At 36.0% G+C, this 23176-nt stretch overlaps 4 protein-coding genes across 6 annotated transcripts; 3 read left to right on the forward strand and 1 right to left on the reverse strand.

Moving 5' to 3' along the window:
- Positions 1 to 343: 343 nt before the first annotated feature.
- LOC145229172 (mitotic spindle assembly checkpoint protein MAD1-like) lies at positions 344 to 6124 on the forward strand. 2 transcript variants are annotated; one of them, XM_080094466.1, is made up of 17 exons: positions 344 to 533; positions 1669 to 1713; positions 1781 to 1902; positions 1983 to 2140; positions 2208 to 2346; positions 2905 to 3034; positions 3306 to 3385; positions 3447 to 3636; positions 3709 to 3834; positions 3899 to 4009; positions 4073 to 4195; positions 4480 to 4614; positions 4808 to 4918; positions 4973 to 5114; positions 5475 to 5575; positions 5648 to 5752; positions 5819 to 6124. In XM_080094466.1, exons 1-17 carry the CDS (start codon positions 429 to 431, stop codon positions 5969 to 5971), a joined length of 2076 nt encoding a protein of 691 aa, XP_079950592.1. In that variant the 5' UTR covers positions 344 to 428; the 3' UTR covers positions 5972 to 6124. The 2 variants fall into 2 exon arrangements, with proteins under 2 accessions (XP_079950592.1, XP_079950593.1); XM_080094467.1 differs by lacking the exon at positions 5648 to 5752 and having other exon boundaries at positions 348 to 533; positions 5790 to 5825.
- A 2106-nt stretch (positions 6125 to 8230) lies between these two features.
- On the forward strand, positions 8231 to 10437 carry LOC145228989 (LRP2-binding protein-like). Its single transcript, XM_080094225.1, has 7 exons — positions 8231 to 8692; positions 8945 to 9058; positions 9133 to 9275; positions 9333 to 9490; positions 9752 to 9923; positions 9989 to 10154; positions 10217 to 10437. The coding sequence occupies exons 1-7, from the start codon at positions 8471 to 8473 to the stop codon at positions 10280 to 10282; spliced, it is 1041 nt and encodes a 346-aa protein (XP_079950351.1). The 5' UTR covers positions 8231 to 8470; the 3' UTR covers positions 10283 to 10437.
- A 166-nt stretch (positions 10438 to 10603) lies between these two features.
- LOC145228984 (pre-mRNA-splicing factor SLU7-like) lies at positions 10604 to 17233 on the forward strand. 2 transcript variants are annotated; one of them, XM_080094218.1, is made up of 14 exons: positions 10604 to 10739; positions 10812 to 11034; positions 11580 to 11814; positions 12364 to 12473; positions 12612 to 12735; positions 12804 to 13027; positions 13484 to 13551; positions 13622 to 13818; positions 14192 to 14296; positions 14612 to 14753; positions 15321 to 15502; positions 16119 to 16231; positions 16319 to 16436; positions 16859 to 17233. In XM_080094218.1, the coding sequence occupies exons 2-14, from the start codon at positions 10856 to 10858 to the stop codon at positions 17030 to 17032; spliced, it is 1971 nt and encodes a 656-aa protein (XP_079950344.1). In that variant the 5' UTR covers positions 10604 to 10739; positions 10812 to 10855; the 3' UTR covers positions 17033 to 17233. The 2 variants fall into 2 exon arrangements, with proteins under 2 accessions (XP_079950344.1, XP_079950345.1); XM_080094219.1 differs by having other exon boundaries at positions 16322 to 16436.
- Positions 17178 to 23142, reverse strand: LOC145228985 (sperm-associated antigen 16 protein-like). The gene is made up of 16 exons (XM_080094220.1): positions 22945 to 23142; positions 22266 to 22312; positions 22104 to 22205; positions 21914 to 22041; positions 21511 to 21579; positions 21382 to 21450; positions 21213 to 21320; positions 20953 to 21070; positions 20373 to 20573; positions 20107 to 20240; positions 19623 to 19766; positions 19376 to 19561; positions 18644 to 18770; positions 18516 to 18581; positions 17985 to 18111; positions 17178 to 17465 (listed from the first exon to the last, which is right to left on the reverse strand). Exons 1-16 carry the CDS (start codon positions 22982 to 22984, stop codon positions 17290 to 17292), a joined length of 1842 nt encoding a protein of 613 aa, XP_079950346.1. The 5' UTR covers positions 22985 to 23142; the 3' UTR covers positions 17178 to 17289.
- Between the last annotated feature and the right edge of the window lie 34 nt (positions 23143 to 23176).

Here is a 23176-nt window from a genome sequence, read left to right on the forward strand (position 1 = left end):
TATTTCATGTACTCTGATAATGGTTACTATCAACTATCAATCACGCTTCATAACGAAAAGTAATTGCGATATTATTTCCTAATTTCAATCACAAAATCAAATTCAAAACCTTGTGATAAGTGGTCACACTGGTCAGCTAAGAAAAAAAAAACCATTTCACAAAGTTCAGACGTATAAGAAGCAGAAATTGAGTAATATGTAAACGAGTTAAAACTATTATTTCGTAAACATTTATATAAAAAAGCCAAAAACTAGCAGAAACAAAAAACGTGATAGTAAACAAACTTTTACTACAATCACCCAACGTGAAATAAAGTTGTGAAACGCTTGACTGCACACGCGGGATTTACGTCTTGATTTTTAAAGTTTACATTGCGGCAGCGCATGTGTTGTGACTTGTGAATTTGTGTCGTGAAATCTCTGCTAAAATGGAGGATTATTCCGAAACAGCGGAAAATACAACTACATTTCGCATCATGGGCGATTTCAAACGGTTTTTGTCGTCGCATAGCGATAATCCATCTTCGGAATTGGTTTGTTTTTCTTGAATTGCTATTTGCTAATCATTTTTTTTTGCAATTGGTTTTTGGTACTGCAGTTTTTTAACAATAGCTATAGCTACACTAATACAGAAGTGATTTTTTACTGTCTTGGGCAGTGCAGTGGTTGGCTGGCAACTCTAATATGCAATCTTCGCAAACTACAACAAGCAATTTAAAATTAGAGCTACCATATTTCCATCCCTAAAAAGGAGGACACCTTTATAAAAAGAACATGAAAAAATACTTAAGGGCCCCCCAAAAATTAGCCTTAGAAATTGGACGGTATTGAATTATAATTCGGATAAAGTTTGATGTTTACACATTACCACACCAAAACAACCTTGTTTTTTTCAAAAAAATGTAAAATTCACCTGTATTCTTTAAAAAATAAGCTATTTTCAAAGGCATAATTGTCACTTATGTAGTTGGTAAATCAGAAATTCATTAAAAAGGAGGACATTTGGTTACTTTTTTTAGTCCTCGGAGGACAACTTGGTTTTTGTTAAAAAGGAGGACATGTCCTCCAAAAGGAGGACGTATGGTAGGCCTATTTAAAATGCAATGCTCTCACTAATCTAGAGAGGATTGCATATTTGATACAATTGCATTAACTTAATTACTGCACTTCAAAAACAAGATTTGGTGACTTAAATGCACATTTTTTAGAATAGATTCTGTGCATGGTCGAAAAGTACGTTGCTGGTCCCAGATAGACTTGTATTTCAGAGTTGCCTGGAGTTGACATCCTATTCAAAGCCACAGGCCAATACCAAGACCATGAAGGTCTCAGTGGACAATACTGATTTGTCGAATACCTTTTTCTTCATGTTCTTGGTATTGGCCTGTGGCTTTGAACACAATGTCAACTCCAGGCAACTCTGAAATACAAATCTATCTGGGACCAGCAATGTACGTTCATGTTGTTGTTGGTGGATCTTGCAAATTTTATTGAACTATTTAATAAGCTCACCTCCTCATTGTGCTGAATTGTCCCATTTATTTGTGTATTATAGGGAAAGTAGTACAAACCTTGCAAAGCGGTTACCAGCAATAGGATTTGCTTGGCAGGCTGTAGGTTGCTTATCCCTTGCTGAAGATAGTAACACCTCCCTGTTTTGTTTTGCAGACCATCAAAGAAAACACATCCAAAGCATCTGATGTGATGATGAGGGTACAAACAACAGACATATGCAAACCATGTTGCATTAAACTTTAATCAAAGTTGTTGTTACTTTTAGGTGAAGATGAAACAGATTGAGGCGGCACATGCATCATCGGAGAGAGCCCATGTTAAAGCAAATATTGAACTGGAGTCCAAGTTTGAACAACTGACAGCGCAAAACAAAGTGCTGAAAGACAAGTATGAATAATATTTTTTTGTGTTTGTATTACTTGGCGGTATAAGTATATTTTTAATTTGCTTGGTTTTGTGCTTCTTAGATCCGACAGTTTGCAAGGAAAAGTCAACAGCCTAACCACCAAGCTGTTAGACATGCAAGATGAAGTTAAACAAATGCGAAAAGATAAGGAAATGGAAATTTCCAAATGGGAAAACAGTTACTTGCACTTAGAGACACTTAAACAAGAAGCTGATTCAAGTACATGTTTTGCCGCTAATGTGGTGTTGAGATAGGGTTTTTCATAAATAATATCTTGGTTTATTAGGACTCAGTGAAGAAATGATGATGTTGACAAATCAAAACCAACAACTATCTGAACATAACCTCATGCTTCAATCACAAAACAACATACTCAATCTAAAATGTGAAGAACATTATACTCACATGGGCCAGTACAAGCGAAGGTGACTTGATTTCTTTGTCATTGTAAATTTGCTTTAATCATTTAGACCAGGTATATGCAGCTTTCATCACTGAAATACAACTAACATTGTCAAACAAACTTTAACAAGTTTTCTTTAATGTTTGTGTACCCAAAACCATTTTGAGAGCTTGTGACCAGTCAAATTACATGTGACCAGTCAATTAGCTTTTTTTTATCATGTAGAACAGTGGTTCTCAAACTCGGTTTTCGGGGCCGCATGCGGCTCTCAACTACTTATTTTGCGGTTCGCACCAGACCTCAGAAAACCACCAAACATTGCTATTTTAGCTTTCAAAGTCATCTTCTTTAGTGATTTTCTCAAGGTTTCATTTTTTTGCGGCTCCCTACACACTTAAAAAAATGCCATTTGGCCCCGACAATAAAAAGTTTGAGAACCACTGATGTAGAATGTTAACTTTTTTGTCAGGTTATTTATTACATTAGATCTATAAACTAGTTTTACAGTATAAATACCTAATCTAAGTCTACACATGTGAAAACTGTTTAATTTCAGTGGCATATGTTTGTTATATTTTAGTTTGGAAGCTTCTCAGACTGTTCTACAGGATTACCAAGAAACTAAGAGTAAATTGGCACGTAGCGAACAACAAGTTAATCGCCTAAAGCAGGAGCTTGCAACATTACAAGACACTAAAACATTAGCAAAGGTGTGAAAACCTTTTACTTTTGTACAAGTATAACCAATCTGAACTCAACCAAAGTCTGTATAAAACCTTGTATACAGTAAACCTAGGTTAACCCAGATCCGTTTGGACCAACAAAGTTGTCCAGGTTATGCAAAGATCCCATTAACTGAGGTTAATTAGTTCAAGCCTTACCATGTTTCAAATCATTTGTACCTCGAGCTTTGTCCGAATTAGGCGAATATCCGGATTAACCGAATCTGGATTAACCAAGGTTTACTATACCTTTATATAGACACTGAAAGAAGAAATGAATCGTCTTAGGCATATTGAGGTGGAATTCAAGAAAATCCATGAGGAAAACTACCTACTTAGGTACAATGTCACAACCTTTCTAACTCAACCTTTTTTTATTTTTTATTTTCCTTGTTTTCAGGCAAAACAATGATAACTTTGCTCTTTTACAAGAAAAACTTCATTCTGTGGAGTCCAAGTTGGCAAGGGCCGAATTACAGTGTGCTAATGTCCCTTCGTTGGAAGTAGAAAACAATATGCTGACACAAAGAATTGAACAACTACAAAATATGAGTGTCACTAAAAATGAACATTCCTCACTGCAAATTGAAGTAGTTAACTAATACACATGTTTATGATTCTTACATTTTTTCAAAGTAAACACATATTTTCAAACTTTTCAGCTGAGTTCTTTGTCTCAAAAGTTATCAACGGCCCAAGAGGAAAACCTAAACTTGAAAGCTGAACTTTCAACCTTAAGAAACCACAATATTGAGCTAAATTCATCTATAAAGGCAATTGATCAGAAGGTTTTTTGTGTGCTAAACTGTGCATTCATTTCCTTCCCACAGTATAACTTCGTTTGTTTTTCAGTTAACAGAAAAAAGTGAAATTTGTGCTTCCCTTAATGCTCAGCTACTTAGGTTACGAAAGCGTGCTGGCCTACTAGCAAAAGAGCGGGACTCTATTAGGGAGATACTACAGGTAGCTACTTGAGAAGTTTGCATGTTTTGTTTGTACTTATCATTAACTACTGTAAATTGGCAGTCTTATGATGCTGAACTCACGATGACATCTCACACAACACAACTTAACAAGAGAATTGAGAATGAAGCAGCATCAAATAAGCGACTTTATCACAGAATTGAGGAACTAGAGGACGAAAACAAGGTTTGAAATTAGGATTGGGGGTATTATACCAGCCTAAAAAAGTGATTAAATAATTGTCAAATGGGTTGAATATTAGTCAAGTATAAAGCACACCATTAAAATGCAACTCCTTACAAGTTACAACAACCACAAAACCGGTCCAGGAAAATAGACAATATTTGATTTCAAAAGGTAAAAATGGTATTTGATTGGTCAAATTCAGTTAATTGTTAGGCTTGCCAACCGTATATGAAAAAAAGAATGTGAAACTTGAGTATGTTTGTTGTCACTGTTAATATTTCTAGAAACTGGCAGAGGAGGCCATGAGGAACCGACTTGGGATCAAAACACTGGAGTCACAAAAAGAATTAAAAGAAACACCAGATTCTCCTATGGTTTCACAGACAATGAATGAAGAAAACTCTGTTTTAAGAGAAAAGGTAAATGTAACTAACCAAGCTTAGGTTTCTTTACTTCGTATATATAAATTTGCTTTTATTCATTTTTGGTTAATGTCCATTGGTTGTACATTGTAATACACAACAAGACTTGATATAATAATGCCTTGCAAAACATGGCAACAATACACTCTCATTTTTTAACATTATTGATACTATATTCTATACCACACAGGTTAAAAAATATGAGGCAGAAAGACCGATCATAATCGAAAAAATTGAACAACTGGAAGCTTGGATTGAGCAGGGGAAGATAAAAGGGGATTATAATCCTGAAAACACTAAAGTATGTCAATCTATTGTTCAGAAATACACACATATTTGACTACTCATTTTTCAGGTAATCCATTTTGCCATGAACCCTGCTGACTTGGCTCACCAGAAGTCCAAGCAGGATGTTGCAAACCTTAAAGAGGAATGCATGAGGTTAAGGCAAAAGTTGAGGGAAGCTGCAGATGGTCATGAAGTCTCTGTGGCAGAAGGTTAGTTGATTTGTAAAATTTTAAATTGGGTTTTCTGTTTTGCTGGCATCAGGTCATCTAACTTTAAAGCCTTGTGTTTGTCCGTTTCACCGACGCTAACTGTAACTCAGCCCATTTTGTATTGGTGAACTTCCACTGTAAATCTTTCCAAAAACAGAAAATGGCCACTGGATGGTTTACATTTTACAACTTTTTAATCTTTGATCTTTGTTAAACGATGTTAAGGACTAGACGTAACTTTCAATATTTAGACAAATGCCTGTAAAACCGTATTCAAATACTAAGTTTAGCTCGGTTTGGCCAGTTTCTACTATAAACCATAGTAGACAGTCGAATTTTGATGAACACCTTTATTTGCAGTGGAATCGTTAAAGTTAGCTCAAGAGGAGGCAAGTAGAGCCGAATTACGAAATCAACGTCTAAAAGAAGTGTTCACCAAAAAAATCCAAGAATTTCGGCAGGTAGGCATGCAGACATACATTCTGGTGATCTTAAAAATTTTGCACGTTTTTCTTTAAACACGACTATTTCAGGCTTGTTATTCACTAACTGGATACCGAATCGATACGTTAAATGATTCCCAGTTCAGACTAGTTTCAATGTATGCCGAATCCGAATCCGATTACCTTTTGTTTGAGGTACGTTGTTTTTTTGTGTTAATTTAATGTAAATTAGAAAAGCCGCTGAAACCGAACTGTGCACAGATGAACGAGAGAGGAGAAATGAAGTTATTGGAGACGGAATACTCAACTACTCTGACGGAATTGGTGAATTTGCACTTGCATCACCAAAACAGTATTCCAATGTTTTTAAGTGCTATTTCAGTGAATCTTTTCAGCCAACAAACCCTGGCATAGCGGCCTCCTCGAAGGGCTGCAAGTTTTGAGTGTACGAAAAAATCTGAGTTTTACTCGCTACAAGCATGTTGTGGTGATTTCTTGTTGGCTAAGCGATTTTCTTTCAGCGCTTTTATTGCCATTCTTTTGCAGTAATAAATCATACGGTAAACATTTTTGTGTTATCATGTTGTAAACGTTTATGTTAAGCCGCATATAGGCAACCTCCTGTTTGTTTAAAGCAGGGGTTCCCAACCTGTGGTACGCCCACCACTAGTGGTACGCGAAGGTTTTTCAGGTGGTACGCGAGTAGCTTCGTTTTTTTTCACAAAAACCTGGATTCACAACTTTATATTTTGTTTATCTGGTTTTGTTCACATTTTTTTCCTGAAGCCTATTGTTATTGTTACGTAACTATTTCTGTTGTTTCGTATCATTGCGATCTTCAAAATACAGGTCATGTCAATTGTCAACAAGAAGCACAGTTGCTTTAAAAAGCCGTGCAACACTGTGGGACTGGTGGGCGTTAATTATGTCAAAGGTATGCTCTTGATAGGACATCATCTAACGTTTTATAGCTTAAGCTACAAATAGCGTTTGACTTGATCAAATTAGTTGTTCTGCAAGAAGTGGTACGTATGGCAGTACAGAGCCTCCAAGTGGTTTATTATGGGGATGTTGATTTTACTCGATTTGTTTTAAAATATTCGATTTACCGGAATATTCGATTAACCGGAATATTCAATTATCCGAAATATGCGATTAACCGGAATATTCGATTATCCGAAATATTCGATTATCCGGAATATGCGATTAACCGGAATATTCGATTATCCGAAATATGCGATTAACCGGAATATTCGATTAACCGAAATATTAAAAATATTCGATTAACCGGATTATTCGATTATCCGGAATATTCGATTAACCGGAATATTCGATTAACCGGAATATTCGATTATCCGGAGTATGCGATTAACCGGAATATTCGATTAACCGGAATATTCGATTATCCAAAATATGCGATTATCCGGAATATTCGATCAACCGAAATATTCGATTATCCGGAATATGCGATTAACCGGAATATTCGATTATCCGGAATATGCGATTAACCGGAATATTCGATTATCCGGAACACAGACGCGATGTTTATATTCACCCACACTTAAGCCCAGGGGTCTGCGGCCCGCGGGCCAAATGCAGCCCATTACTTGAAGGTTGTGCGGCCCGCATAGACGCATGGATTTCAAATGTAGGCTACTGGCAAACGATCTTGTATATTTTTGAGAAGATCAATGTGCCTGGTGCTACTTTTCTGCGACCTGACAATAATGCGGCTACAGAATCAAATTTTACTTGTAATTGGTAATATATCTAGACTATAATTCAAATTGTTATTTACAATAAACGGACGTAAAGTGGGACTATCTATTACTCATACAATAAAAGAAATTGCGCTTGTGCAACACATCCTGAAGTGAAACAGTCGTGTCACAATAATAGCGCATTGCGATAATTCTCAGTTATATAGTAATTATCATCAAAATATTTGTACGTGTGATATAAAATGCCGTACAATATGACCAGAAGCATTCTGCCCGAAATTGTCAAATATAGTCTATTCACCTTAAATTCGAAATGTTGCCAGTGCACAAGAATCAGATATCACTGCGCAAATGGTCTGCAACATTTTTTTTGTGTCCTAAATTTATAAACAAATGGATATGTCTGCAAGAACTTTTTAGCTAAATTAAATCTGCCCCCAAACATGCTTCGAGACTCACTCTAGTGGAATTCTGACCAACGACATTTCAGTTCTACCAAATCTGCGACTGCGACCCTCCACCTTGGCGACACATGAGCTCTGTGCTAAGAACTTAGAAGAGATGAAAATTTATAATTCGGAAACAACCCGATGCTACATATGATCACTAAAATCATAAAAATCAAGAACAGCCAATAAATACTTAGGAACACTATGCACGGACTTGAAAAGTAGTTTAATCATAAACATTACTGCCAAGGTAGTGGTGTATATAGAATACATCGTGTAGACGTGTCGAAACACTACCTTGGCATTAATGTTTATGATTAAGCCAATAAATAGTTATTGCAACTTTTCCAGGAATGTCGGGGACCAAATTACCTTTTTTGATTTAGAAAATTTGATATTGATTTCTATGAAACTCAATGCCTGACTTCACAGTATCTATGGTTACAAATCCTATGCATTAGGAGCCGCATTGTAAAATGCTATATATATTATTTGATAAAATATCCACTTTTGTGCCCAACGAACGCATTTAATTACAGCGGGTGATTTCATGACCAAGAATATACAGAATGTTGATATTTGTGGATTGAAAAAATTGTGCTATGTGCCTGGTCGCTTAGGTTTAAATGTAAACTAAACTTCAACTAATTGACTGCCAAACTGGTAAACATTCAATCTCATCTCAAGTTTATTTAAACCTACGCCTTTCTGTGGTTTAATATTAAAAATAACGCAACAAAACCATGGAAAAGTCCCTTGATGTTAGCGTTGCCCCTGGTACTGGCGGAGGAAGTGTCATAAGCACGCTTCATGATGAAGTTGTTGACGAAAGCACTAAAATTGGATCGACAAGTGTCGCCACCGACGATCAATTGTTTGAAAAAATTGAAAGTCACCTGTTAGAAAAAATAAATTCTGGTGACAAAACTGCACCATTCCTTCTTGGACAATTTTACTATGAAGAGGTGACAAACAACCCTTTTAGTTTCATTCATTTTTTCAAGTTTTGAAAAACGCAGGTGGTTAAGATGCAAATAGAACCCACAACCTTGTTAACTTAACGTCATGCTAATCACTTGGCTCTTGGTTTTAATAAAACACTGTTTTTCCACATAACAGTCTGGTTTTGCATGTAGTAGCTAACCTAATTTCTCATTGCAAAATGAGTTATATATATTTTTGGTATAAAATAACTTTACATGTCATTTTATTGGTAGGGTTTGCTCGAGAAGGCCATTGTTCAGTTTCAGAGGATATGTGAGTGGGATTATCAAGCAATGTATCAGCTTGCCACTATGCACTATGACGGATTGGGAACAAAACAGGACGTGGTATGTATGACTTGCACAAAAAATTCAAGGTGTCCCAGTGAATTTTTAGAACAATCTCTCTTAAATGATTTCAGAAAAAGGGCTTTGAGCTAATGAAGAAGGTAGCTGAAACGCAAAGCACACATGCAGTTCACCTTAAACACTCTGCACAATTTAACATAGGCCGTGCTTACTTTGAAGGCTATGGAGCACCTCAAAGTAATGTTGATGCTGAAAGGTGAACATTGTTTCTGAATATTGTTCCGCATAGGGTAAATATGTGGTATAATTACAGGTGGTGGCTAATGGCTGCTGATGATGGAAGCCCAAAGGGAAGTATTTTAGCACAAACAATGCTTGGTATGCTTTATGCTAGACCAGACTTTCTCAACCTAAAGCAATCATTTTTCTGGCATTCCGAAGCTTGTGGAAATGGTAGCTTGGAATCACAAGGTACTGAAATGTTTTCTTTTATTCTTTTCCAAGAAGCTATTAAGTTGTGCTACACTGTGTACTTTCATTTCCATTTTCCGTGGCTTTACTCAAACTATTAGTTTCTCTGGTGATGGACAAAGTTTTTCATTAAAGAACCCTTGCAGAAATTGTTTCTTAAAAACTAATGATAGTTTAAGCAAGATAATTACACTTACCGCTTTGTTATCTTAATAGCATTAGCATGCACTGAATACTGCTTTACCCATGTATTTTTTTCAGGTATACTTGGTGTGATGTATCTTGATGGCCTTGGAATTGCAAAAAATGAAGGCAATGCATATGAATGCTTGAAAGAGGCTGCTGACCGTGGTAATGTTTATGCACAAGGCAGATTGGTGCAGTTATTTTACAATAAAAGGCTTTACACCAAAGCAAGTGATCTCGCTCGCAGGTTGGTTGCTTTTTTATTAAAAATACTAATTCAGTATTTAATTCAGTGCTGAATGGTTTGTTTAGGGTCGTGGAATATACAGACATTGATGGATTGTCAAGAGATACAGGCTGTTTGGCTTCCTACATTCGAAAAGGAATTGCATATGCTTGTTTTTATTTGTCTCGATGTTTGCACAATGGTTATGGTGTGACAAAAAATGTAGAGGAAGCAAAAAAGTATTTTGATCAGGTAATGTGAATTTCTTAAGTCCCTCCTGTTGGATTACTTTTTGTATTTTTTTGTGCTTTCAGACTTGTGAACTTGACCCTGTTCTAGGACATGATTTCCACATGGACGTTGCATATGGACTTTTATGAAACAGTTTAACATCAAGTCTTCTGCTATTCTCATTGTTTTGTGACATGCACTTATGGAAACACACTGTATCTTTGTTCCTTATGTTGATTGTTTTGCAATACTTGTATGCAGGTTAACTACAAACTTACTCGCTTCAATAAACCATTGTGTCTTATTTTTTGAACAGTTCAATTTATAATTTTTATTTTGAAAAGCACAGCAATGGAAATTCGCAACTTTTGTAAAGAAGTCGATCGAAAAAATATGATTTTTATCTCCAAAGTTTACGATTTTTATGTTTAGTTGGACAAAAATGAAAACAAGTCGTTCGCAGTACACTGTACGCACTTGTGACTTCACTGCCTCACAGGAGAAATAGAACATTGAAAGTAAAGAAATATATATAAATACAGCAAACGTATGTTAATACAAATCGGTTTCAGTCAATGTACCCTACAGATTGCGTCGCAGGGACGGGTAGGCGTTTTGTAGTTTTTGCAAGCAAAATTAAACAGTTAAACAGCAACGTAGGCCATTGCCATTTCACAGATTTGCCGAAGCCCACATAGTGTTGAGCGAACATATGGTAAATCATGTCCGCTGAAAACAAAGTCTTAAGTCGTGAGGTGGCACGCATTGCTACGAATAGCAACGATGGCAAAGATTCTGAAGAACCACAAAAGCAATCTAGGGAAGAATGGAGAAAGAAACGTGAACTAGAAGAAGCCAGAAAACTGGGAACAGCTCCTGCTGAAGTGGATGAAGAAGGAAAGTAAGTGTTAAACATGGTTGTGTTTTGTCCTTGTTAATGTTAACCATCATATACTATTCATTTTTTTTTCAAAGTACAGGTTTGCTTCTGTCATATTTATATTTAACATCGAAAACTGTATATTTTGTCAGTCACTGGGTTGTTTCTTGCCGTGGTTTCCAAGTTAAAATTTTTTAAACTTCCAAATGCACCCTACAAAATGTTCCAACTAAAAACTAAGCCTAAGTTGCCCTTGCATATTTCTTTGCATTTGTTGCAAAATTTCTAGAAAGTGAGGCTTCACAATATTTGAAAAATGAGTCCACCATAAAAAAAGTGCCATTCGCCAACTCAATAACAACAACAACCCTGACCTATTATGTGTTTATAGACCTTGTTGCATTCAAACTGAAACATGGGTATGTTAAGTTAATGTTGTGTAGCTGTTTGTAAAAATGAAACAGGACCACAACTTGTATTAATATAATTGCCATGGGCACAAAACTAAGAAGTACTTCACAAATTTTTGAAGGTTTGAACATGTTGTCATAATATTTCCATTTTAGGGACATCAACCCTCACATTCCACAGTATATCTCAACTGTGCCATGGTACGTGGACAAAACACAAAGGGCTTCTCTAAAACATCAGCGAGTGCAGCCAGAGAAAGAGAAAGAATTCTCGAGCATTGACCAGTGGTACAAGCGTGGTGTCTCAGAGAAATCAATTGCCACTAAGTTCCGAAAAGGTGCTTGCACAAACTGCGGTGCCATGACACACAAGCGAAAAGATTGTTTAGAGGTATGGCATTTCTTTGTTTGCAACAGTCAAAATGCATTGTGCTCACAATGAATTCACCACCAAGCTGTATGTTCTTGTTATCTTTAAATAAGCGATTTGATGAATCATTTTTGTTTGACTTTGAAGTTAGGGAGTTAGTGACTTTAACTTCATTAAATACAGCAGGTTCTACTTGGTTGGAGCAATGCTGCTTAAGTGTCTCGTTCAGAAAAACACAATTTGCCAAGACAGAATTAGAACCCACAACCTTGTGAACATAAGCAGTTGCATTGTTCAATAATCATGGCAGCAAAATAGTGACTTTCAAATACTGCTGGTACACTTAGTACCTTTAGTCATGTTTTTTTCTTTTTTAGAGATGAATTGGGTAAATCACAAATCCATTTTATTGCAAATCCAAACCATAAAAACTATTCCAGTTAAAACCATGTTTAAAATTAGGTATGCTGTTGAATAGAGTCACTTGTTTAGCTTGTCATTTCTTTTTTGTTGTATTCTATGCGCTATGTGGCTTGTCATACTATAAGCTTTACCATATGACTTTTTCAGAGGCCTAGAAAAGTGGGAGCAAAATACACAGGAACTAATATTGCCCCAGATGAGCACCTACAGCCTAATCTGCAACTTGATTTTGATGGCAAACGCGATAGATGGAATGGGTGTGTTAAATCTTTCAAACTACATGGAATTTTGAATAGAGCATTTTCAGTATCTGTAGGATTAGATTTTTTGCATGCACAATGTGTCCGTAGGGTTATTGGCTGTTATAGCATTATCTATATTCATTGGTATTTCAGATACAACCCTGAACAACACCGAGAGGTGCTGGAAGAATATGCAAAAATACAAGTAGCCAAACAAGCTGTAAAGGCCCAGAAATTGCAGGAGGAATTGTTGACTGGCAAAATGGAAGACACAAATGTAAGCCCCTTTCCATTGACACAAAGCTGTTGTGTTTTTAGAATTCATTAAACTGTGTTTTACTCCAGGACAAGGAGGGTGGTTCTGAAGATGAGGATAAATATGCAGATGAAGCTGACATGCCCGGAACAAACTTTGACAGTAAACGCCGAATTACAGTCAGAAATTTGAGAATTCGTGAAGATACAGCGAAATATTTGCGTAACCTCAACCCGAACTCTGCTTACTATGATCCAAAAACAAGATCGATGAGAGAAAATCCTTATGCAGACTCTGGAAAAAGTGTATCAGAGTAAGATATGTTTAAACTAACTCTTGTATTGTTTTTTAAAATAGTGTTTCTATTTTTTCTCCAGTTTATTAACCTGTGTTTGCTCAAAGTCAACTTAGGAGTGTTAAAATAGTAATAAAGAGGACCACTTTTACAAATGTATTAAGTCAGCCCCCCTGTACCTTCATAAAATGTACCCATACTATCCCTAGATATTCTGACAAACTATGTTTTCCCATAATTTAAAACTGTAGTAGCTGTAATGGCCAATATGCAAGCCCAAATAAACGTGAAAGCGACACACTGTATGATTCAAAATTTCAGCAAGTGCTTTTACCATCATCAGTGATATGAGGCTACATTAGTCACCCCTTTTTTAAAAAAAACACTTAAGTTGCATGATAAAAAGGTGCGAAGCAAGCGTCTGGTACTTTTTTAATGGAAAAAATCATATTTACAATGATTGTATTTGAACAGACTGGACTATGCTGGAGACAACTTTGTTCGTTACACAGGAGATACACACAGCATGGCCAAAACACAAAGTAGGAAGAATCAACATATCTCTTTGCACATGTAACTGACATGCAGTAATCATCAAATTTCTTGTGTTAGTGTTTGCCTGGGATGCTGAGGAAAGAGGAGTTGATGTTCATTTACAGGCTGACCCGACCAGGTTGGAAATGCTTCAGAAAACATTTGAAGTGAAAAAAGATGACTTCAAACACACTCAGCGTGATTCCATTCTGGAAAAGTATGGTGGCATCGAACATCTGAATGCCCCACCAAAAGAATTGCTTTTGGCCCAAACGGTAAATATTTTACAAGATTTTTATTTCTAAACTATGCCAATGTAATAAAGTGGTGAAAGACTTTGTGTTAGGAACTCATTTTACATATTGGTACAACACTTCTGGCCTGTGAATGGATAGAGCTAATAAATGATTAGCTGCAAACCGTGCAGACTGTTTCGACCTATAAGGTCCCATGAGCGTAGCTGGTGATGAGACATCAGCCGTATTGGCTAGTGTAGGTTCTGGTCTGACTTATGATAATTTAAGTTTTAATGTGTTTTTAATGCTAGTGTATTGCTTTCAAGTAATCTACTTTAATAAAGACATAGTTAAATAATAGTAACATATTTATGCTATTGAACTTGTAATTTTCACTTCAATCTTTTTAAAGGAGCATTATGTGGAGTACAATCGACATGGAACTGTGGTGAAGGGCCAAGAAAAAGCCAAAGCCAAATCAAAATACACAGAAGACAACTATATTAACAACCACACAGTATGTACTGTATACAGTAGAATATAATTTAAAGGTTTTCTGGAAGATGCTAAACATTTGTTTATTGTAGTACAGATGAAACTGGTGATTTTGGATTGCATTTTGCCAAGCGTTTTATCCCAATAAACCAGTTTTCCCGATTAAGCACATTGCCTTTAACCGACGTTTTTTAAACAAATGATAAGCGATGGTTTGGGTATGACAAAACTGTACTGATTAACTGATTTGCGATTAACCAGATAACGTTGGCACTGGCATATTAATTTTGTCATCAACGTACTGTCTGTGTTTCTAACCCAACATTACTGCTTTCAGAGTGTGTGGGGATCATTCTGGAAAAATGGATCATGGGGTTATGCATGTTGTCATTCTGTCATAAAGCACTCTTACTGCACCGGTGAAGCTGGAAAGGAAATTCAAAGTGAAAAACTCACCATGCCTAAGTTAAATAAGAAAGGTATCATATAAGCAACATTTTAGCATTCTAAGCCATATGTAAGCCGCATGTTAGGGTGTTAAAAATAGTGTAAGCCATCCTAGATTGTAAGCTGTATCCTGTGATGTTGTTTTGTACTATTTCGATCAGTAGTCCTTTTGTAAAACTATTTGCCAAAAAATTGTTATGGAAGCAAAAAACTGTGCCCATTAAAACAAGTGTTAATGTGTAATGTTTGCATACAAATGATTTTTTAACACAAATATAACCAAAATGCAGGGTGGTATTATCAATATCAGCATAATACCAAAAAGTAAGACACACTTGAATATATGTCGCACAACAGAAAAGTAAAAACTTGATAAGCTGCAGCCTACAATAGAATAAATACTGTATTATCATTTGAATTGCATTAAAAACAGATAACTGTACACCTACATAGAATCATATCTCTCATTAGGTTAAAAATATACTCTTGCTGGCATCAGATATAAACAATGATTTTGTCTTATCAGTTATGTTACAAATGTTTTTGTGGGTGTGTTTGGGGATAAAAAGTGTAAAACCAGCATTTGTTTCACCCATCAGAGACCAAACTTCAACAACTGGAAGAAAAGCATTCTGCCTGGACTCGTGCCCTTGGAATAAACCAAGAAGCCAAACCAACTGAGGATGATGATCAACCTTCTACAAGCATCAATAAGGAGGATAAAGAAGAGAGTGGAGAAGAATCTGGAGAACAATCGGATGAACCAAAGTCCCTGTTACAGGTAAATATGAGTAGGGCTGGATTAACCATGAGGCAAAGGAAGCATGCCCTTAAGACATCAAAGGATTTTATAGTCGAATGTTTAGTGCTCTCTTACTACTACAAACAAAATTACCAGTGATGTAGAATAAAACGTAGACATTTTGTAAACATGCTTGTTTTTGCATGTGCACTATTTCACTGATGAACGTCTGAGTAATAAAATGTTTATGTTTTATTCTAAATTAATGGTCATTTGGCTTTTAGTTAAGCCACTTTTCAAGTTAAAGTGTTGTGCTCTGCAAATGTAAACAATACAACAATATAATCACCTGTCACTCTCTAGTCAGGAGTTACCACTGTATAATAGGACACCACAGTTTTAATTGCTTAGCGATTCAAAATGATCTAATCTGACCCTGAATATAAGTGCCTTTCTTGATGATATACTTTTTTGTGAAATTGGAGTAAGATATTAAGCTTGATTGTGGATCAATTTTTTCATTTAATACTGAACTGTAAAATCTAATCACTGATGATGAATTTGTGGAAACACTTAAATAATAAAGCATGTCACTTTTTCTGTCACTTTGAGCTCTGTCATTAAACTCTTAACGTTATCCTATATTTCTTACCAGCAACACCGAGACAAACTAAAAGAAGATCGCATGGAAAAGAAAAGACAGAAGAAGAGAGACAAGAAGCGCAAAAACAAGAAAAGAAAGAAGCGTCAAAAACAAGAAAGTAGCAGGTATTACCTTAAAAGTGACATATGGCTGCTGTTTGTGTACTGCCTGCTGTAGAAAAGTTTTTTTTCCCTAACAATTTTTGTATTTAGCAGTAGCAGTAGCAGTTCTGATTCCGATTCTGACGAACCGCCGGAGAAAAGACAGATGAAAAAGATGGTTAAAGAGGTTGAAAAGGAAAAGATGGTGACAGAACGTAAAGTCAAGGAGGTATGCAGTATCAATTCATTCATTGTTAAAACAGTTAGTTAAACCGGACCTGTTTGGACCAATATATTTGTCCAGAATAGGGGAAGGTCCAGATTAACTGATGTATATTAGTTAAAGCCATACCACATTACAAATCAGTTGTACCTCAAGTTTTGTATGAATTGGGCAAAGATCATTATTAACCAAGATTTACTTTAACTAGATTCATTTAAAAATGAAAATTTATCTGTTTTGAATATCTCAAACAGGAGTTCTTATTCTTTTTACTCTGCTCCCCACTTTTAGAGTTTTTTAAACAAGAAACTTTTTGCCTTCCAGCATAAATACATGACTGAAGTATGCCCTGCCTAAGAATGGTTACAGATTTGGAAAACATGATTTGATTCTTTCGCTAAAACTAACACGGTATTTTTGCTGCTTAGGCCATTGACAAGGAAAAGAAACGAGTTCGTAAAGTGGAAGCAATGCTAAAAGTGGATGAGAGAAAGCGACCATACAACAGCATGTTGGATGTGAAAAAACCCACCGATGAAGAAATGGAGGCTTACTACCGCAAGAAGAAAAACGAAGATGATCCAATGGCCCATTTGATGTGATGGTGTCCAAAACTATCTGCAATTTGGATTTAAGTCCCAGCCCTACTGGTGGAAAAAGCTGCATGGTCCCAGAGTATGTGGTGTAAATGGTCATTTTTAAGGAGACTAATAACAGTGGAACGGCCATGTCACAGCAATTGTGCACTTTACGTTCGCCTTTGTTTTTTATCTTTATTTTAATAAACATGCAAAAAACAGTCAGTTAATATCACTTCTGCAGTAAAACATGAAACTTTGGAACAAAACTCCATGTTGAATCATGACCACATTCGTAGACTTCCATCTGAGCCTCCTGATATCATAAATTGACCCCCTTTGTCAAAATCGACAGCTTGCACTGCGTCGTCATGCCCTGCTAGCAACGTTACTTCGCTGGTTCCAATTTCAATCATCTTTACAGTTGCATCGTTACTTGCTACTGCCAAAAGATGTCCTGTAAAAAGAAGAATGTTGTTGTGTTGTATGGTTTGGCCTATTATCTAGAAGTCTGTTGTGGTATAGCAGGGCTTTGTAACATGGGCTCTACTACATGTAACACAAATTCCATATAAAACATGTTGTCCAACCCATTGTTATACAATAGATTCTCTTAGCCAATTTTGTGTTCAAAATGATACAACAGGAATGGGGAAAAACACAAATTATATCTGATTTTTACAAACTGGAGAGCTTTCAATTTAAATCGGCCCAATTGAATTGGTTTTCAACATTGAGAACCCAAAAGTTTCATCAATTTGGCCAATAAATCAGACAATTTATGTGTTTTCCCCATACCAACTGTACAGTTTTTGACTCAAAATGGCATCCATGAGGCTCAATAATGGTTTGAACAACCCAAAAAAGCTTAATCACCCTAAAAGTTATATGAAACAAACAAACATAAAAAAATGATAGAAGAGCACAGTACAGTGGCAGGCCATAGGGGGGGTAAATATAATGCAACCAGACATACCTGATGGATCAAATGCAACTCTGTTTGCTGGGTGTGGACCGACATCAACTGTCATCATTGGTGAGACATGTCGAACATCCCAAAACTTCACTGTTCCATAACTGTCACATGAACCAATGGTGTCTCCCTGCAAATGAAAAAGTGTATTTTAATGAACTTTTTTTGCACAACTGCCAAATATAAACAAATCTTCCAATGTTTTGAAGGACTTATTCAATGAACATAAAAGCTGATGTTCTAATGCCAATTAGCTATTAGTGGCTTTTACACTGCTGAACTACAGTTTTTTTTAAGTTTTATCACTGCTTTTGTACTAGTCTCTTTTTCGTGTTCACCATGTTTGGTGTTATAAAAACTATTCTGTTGGGTAGCTGACATTACCCTGAAGAAGGTGTCAAGATGTTAGAAGATTTGTTTATACTTGCCGGTTGAGCAAAACAGAAAGTTTATGACACATGCCTGGCAACGACACTATATTCGTTTATTTTACTGTTTAAAATCAGTTTTCATGGATGTCTGAAGATAACATACCTTAAGATTGAACACTGCATTATTGACTGAGTGCATGTGTCCATAGAATGTCTGTGCACATAAACCCTGCAAAAATGTGGTATATTGTCAGACTTAATAAATTGCACAGATATTATTTGTGTACATACAGTTCTGGCATCCCATAGGGAAAGGGTTTTGTCAGCAGATGATGTTAACAGAGTGTTTGCAAAGTAGAGAAACTGAATGCTGTTTACTGAATCCGCATGTCCTCTTAATGTAGCCAAGCATTTCTCACTGTGAAAAAAATCATTTCAATCTTAAATCATAGTATACCAGGCCAAAATCTGGTTACTGTTTATCATTCAAATCACGGGAATGCTTGGCTGATTCGGTATAACGCCTTCATTGGACCTGGCTTACTGTGATTTATATATGAGTGTGTCATGATCACTGGTCTGCATAGACGCTTCAGGGGTGATCCCAGTTATGAATTTGTGTTCATCTTAATTAAATATTGTCACTGTTGATTTTTCCACAGAAAACACTTAAGGTTTGGAATTTGCTTTAATTTATTACATGGCCAGGCATTATTATGCATAAATTTGTTTTGTTTTATTTTGTTGTTGAAAAAACATGCAATTTTGTTTAATTGCATGTTTTAAAACACCCATTTAAGCTGCCAAAATAAGATTTTTCTGATTTGGAGCAATGCTGCTCTAGTTTCTTGCTCAACAACACAAAAATAACCGAAACTGCACTAGAACCCGCAAACACAAGCAGATTATGAAAAAAATATGGTCAAACCAGCAATAATTTTTACAACAAGCTTTTTTTCCAAACACAAAAAATGAATTGTCTTTTCCTGCTTGATAAACATTCATTTTGAAAAAAACACAAACCTGTTAACATCCCAAATTTTAGAGGTGTTGTCCATGGAGCACGAAGCAAGAAAATCTCCACAGGAATGCCAGGAAACGCCCCACACCGCATGTGTGTGATCAGGAAAAGTAAGTAGACAAGCAGCTTTGGCAAAATCCCATACTTTCACACAGGCATCCCCACTCGCAGTTGCAAGTTGGGACCCTCTGCAGAAAAGTTTTATGATCATCTAGTCTGGTTTAAACCTCAACTGATTTATAGACATACCCTGGATGAAAGTCACAATCTGCAATCCAATCTGTATGACCTTCGCCAGTCATTATTATGTCACCACCAGGAATGGCCCACATTTTCCACAAATGGTCGTCTGATGTCGTTACAGCTATTTGCTTGCGTGGGTGCAAAGTCACACTAAAAACACAATTCTGCTTTGTAGCAAACAAAGTTAATGCCGTTTAAGCTATTCGCTTTGATGGGTGCAAACCGGTACACGGAAAAAGACAGAAGTAGGGTTATGAGGTAAAATGAGCTAACATGTAATTCATCCATCATGGGTAGAAGGAAAGTCTTTGCTACAGCACAGGGATAGTTAGAACGGATGACTAAGTATTGAGTTTCGCTTATATTGGTGACAGAACACACTGACACGATTGCATTGAACAATCACCAAAACGGAAAGAGTTATGCTACAATGAAGGGTTGTGCAGCACAAAATAGTGGATGACATTGTGCTAAAGAGGTTTAGGCTTACTTGCTGACAGAAAGATCATGTGCCCGAATGCATCCCGTTTGTCTAAAGCCTCCAGTGCGGGTTAGGTGGGCAGGTGGACCTTTAACACTTGTCAGGTATGGGTTTACTCTGCAGTCTGGTGGAAATTCACTTCTCTAAAAAAATGAAAAACAAGATTAAACACAGTGTTTTTTCCACAAAGACACTTTATGTAAAACTTATGCTTAAACATTTGCTTTTCAACACGAATTATTTCTGTAATAAACTGCACATAGCATAACATTTACATGTTTTTGTGGAACTGCAGATGGTGAACTGATGGTTTCTTGTCTAACATTCGAAACGAGCTGCTCTCTTGCCTCACGGAGTGACATTTGTGTGGGACCATCTGGTAAGACTGTTCGTTCTACTCTGTATCCTGATAATGGAGGTATTTTTTCATCTTTTCCAGTTTCAACATTGCGGAGAGTAGCTTGTAAACCTGTAACCTAAAAGCAACATACTGATAGTGGAATGGGTGTAAAGAATTTAGAAATACATTTTTAACAGCAAAAAAGAATGTTGTTAAAAACACAAACAGTAGATGATGGTACAATAAGGTAACGAAATTGATAGTTTAAAGGTTGTGTTTCACCATACATATAACTGAACTAACGAAGGCAACTTTAGAGCAAGCTTTTGGCATGGTTTTGCACTGATACCAATCAGTTTGGGTAATGCTCAAGGCAAAGACACAGTTGTGCCAAATAAAAGTAACGCACTTACAAATGTGCCATTTATCAGCCACCCGATGACAAAACGGCCAACACCAATAATTGGTCTATCCCCCAAAACAATTATCAACCCACATCTAAACTTGCAATGTACCTGGCCAACTGCACGATCTCTTTCCAACTTGGTTAACATTTTTTCTTTCATTGCAAGCTCGTACTTGTGTTTTAGCTGTCTCAGTGTCGGCTCATATGAACTGTAGTGTTTCTTTAATCTGAAAAGCAATAGAAAATATTTATTTGATTAAAAAATGTCGAAGTTAAGGGACAAAACAATGAAATCCCGTTTCTATTAGTAATGATTGCTGTGCATTTTTACAGTTGTTGCTCAAAGCATTTTTTGTGCAGATTTGATACCTTTTGATGTCAGTGATGAGTCTGTTTTTCTCTTGGACAATTCTTTTGTGGTTGATTTTGTGAAAGTCTCTTTCTTTTTGCAACTTGATGTAAGTTTCTTTTGCTTTGCTAAAAACAATTCACACTTTTAAACCAAAAATCATTTAACATTGAACAATTAAATCTTTACCTTGCAGCAAGTTTATATTTTTCAAGTTCCTGTTTCAGATGCTTGACTTCATCATTTAAAGCTTGATTTCTAGCAAAAAAGGTGTTTAATGACAAAATTTTCAAATATATAGCAACATTTTGTTTATACTTGCTATACACATCTGGAACAACCCCAATATCTTCCTCACCGAGCAAACCTTTTTGTTGCATTTCATACCTATAGCAGGAATCATGCAAAAGAACATTTGTTAAGGAGGTTTGTTCCAAACTGAAAACATTTGGATAGTGATACTGTTTAAAAGTTTTATGACTATTACATTTGAAGTTGAGTTTACTTTGTTTGATAAAAAAAAATCATAATGATATATTTGTACTGGAACACATATCAAGCCAGAAATAGCTGCTAAATGCTAGAACATTTCAAAACAAAAAAAATTAAGAAAACAATTAGTGAGTCATCGCTACACAATACATATTACATAAATGCTTTGTGAATACATTAAAAGGTCTTTAATTTTTTGTGGCTAAAACCTAACCCTCCATACACTGACCATTCTGTTTGAAAACACTCCAGTGTCCTTCTTAATCCCATTCTTAGCATGAAATTTCTCACAAAATCATCAACAACCTCTGGACGTTGAATTACAGATGCAACAGGTGCACTCTCAAGCTTTTGATGCTTAAAAACATGGAGAGGTGTTTTATATGTTTCTTGCTTTCCATTAATTTTATAAAACTTACAAATGCCTTTTCATCTTGTCTTGCCTCTTCTATGACATTAACAGCTTTATGAAGGTCCTCAGCCAAATCTGTTGTAACACTCAAGTCATCATCCACAGGGACCTTATACAAAGCAACAAATAAACTTTACAAGACCAATTACATGTACTAAAAACAATTTACCTCCTCATATTCATATTCTCCATCAGAATCTTCTGTTACTGTTACATCTGGTGTGCAAAAATGTTAAGAAAAATGGGATATAAAAAGGTAAAGGTATTTTTATGTATACATGTGTATTGGACACAGGTTTTTTTTAAGGTTTGGTTTGGGTGACCACTAAGTAGTTTTAAGAGACCGCAAGTGTTTCATTTAAATACCAAAAAATAGCCATATTTGCTTATTTGGGAAACCGCAGGAGAAATTTGGGGGACTGTTTCGGTCCCCCAAAACACCTTAAAAAAACACTGATTGGACACATAATATTTCTTGCTTCATTTGATCATTTCAATCTTACTGAGATTACATTTGGTGTCTTGTTTCATAAGTGGAAAAAATGTACAGTTTCATCTTATCTGCTGCCAGTATATTGTCATTAGGTATTTTGTATCATGTTTTTTGATAGAATTTGTTTTGTTTTTGCATTTGTGCTGCACTTGATGCCCAAGGGGTCTTAACAAACACCACTTCATGTAACTTATTGATGAAAGGATTAGTTATATTTCGGCATTACTAATAGCTAATTAGAATATAAATAAAATGAGCCCAAAAGAAACAAAATGTAACATTTATGTTTCACATTTATCTTAAATACTCAGTACACCAAAACATATTTTTCTTCAATTAAGGACAAAAAGGATACGTTCCAGATAAAATGGGCCATCATCAACTTCGCTCGCCATTCTTCTGTGATATATTTTTCGTCACAAAACAATTAAAAAAGAAAACTATGTGATTTTAAGATCGTCAGAACTCAGAAACCAGCTTACGGTGTTGCTTTGGGCAACCATCAGAAAATAAACAACCACTTAAAGTGCACGTGAGCTACATTTTTCAGTTTAGGGGTCAATCATTTTTTTCACAAAGTGGGCTTC

Source organism: Phallusia mammillata, chromosome 5 (genome assembly GCF_965637545.1).
Source record: "Phallusia mammillata chromosome 5, kaPhaMamm4.hap1.1, whole genome shotgun sequence".
Lineage (NCBI taxonomy): Eukaryota > Metazoa > Chordata > Ascidiacea > Phlebobranchia > Ascidiidae > Phallusia > Phallusia mammillata.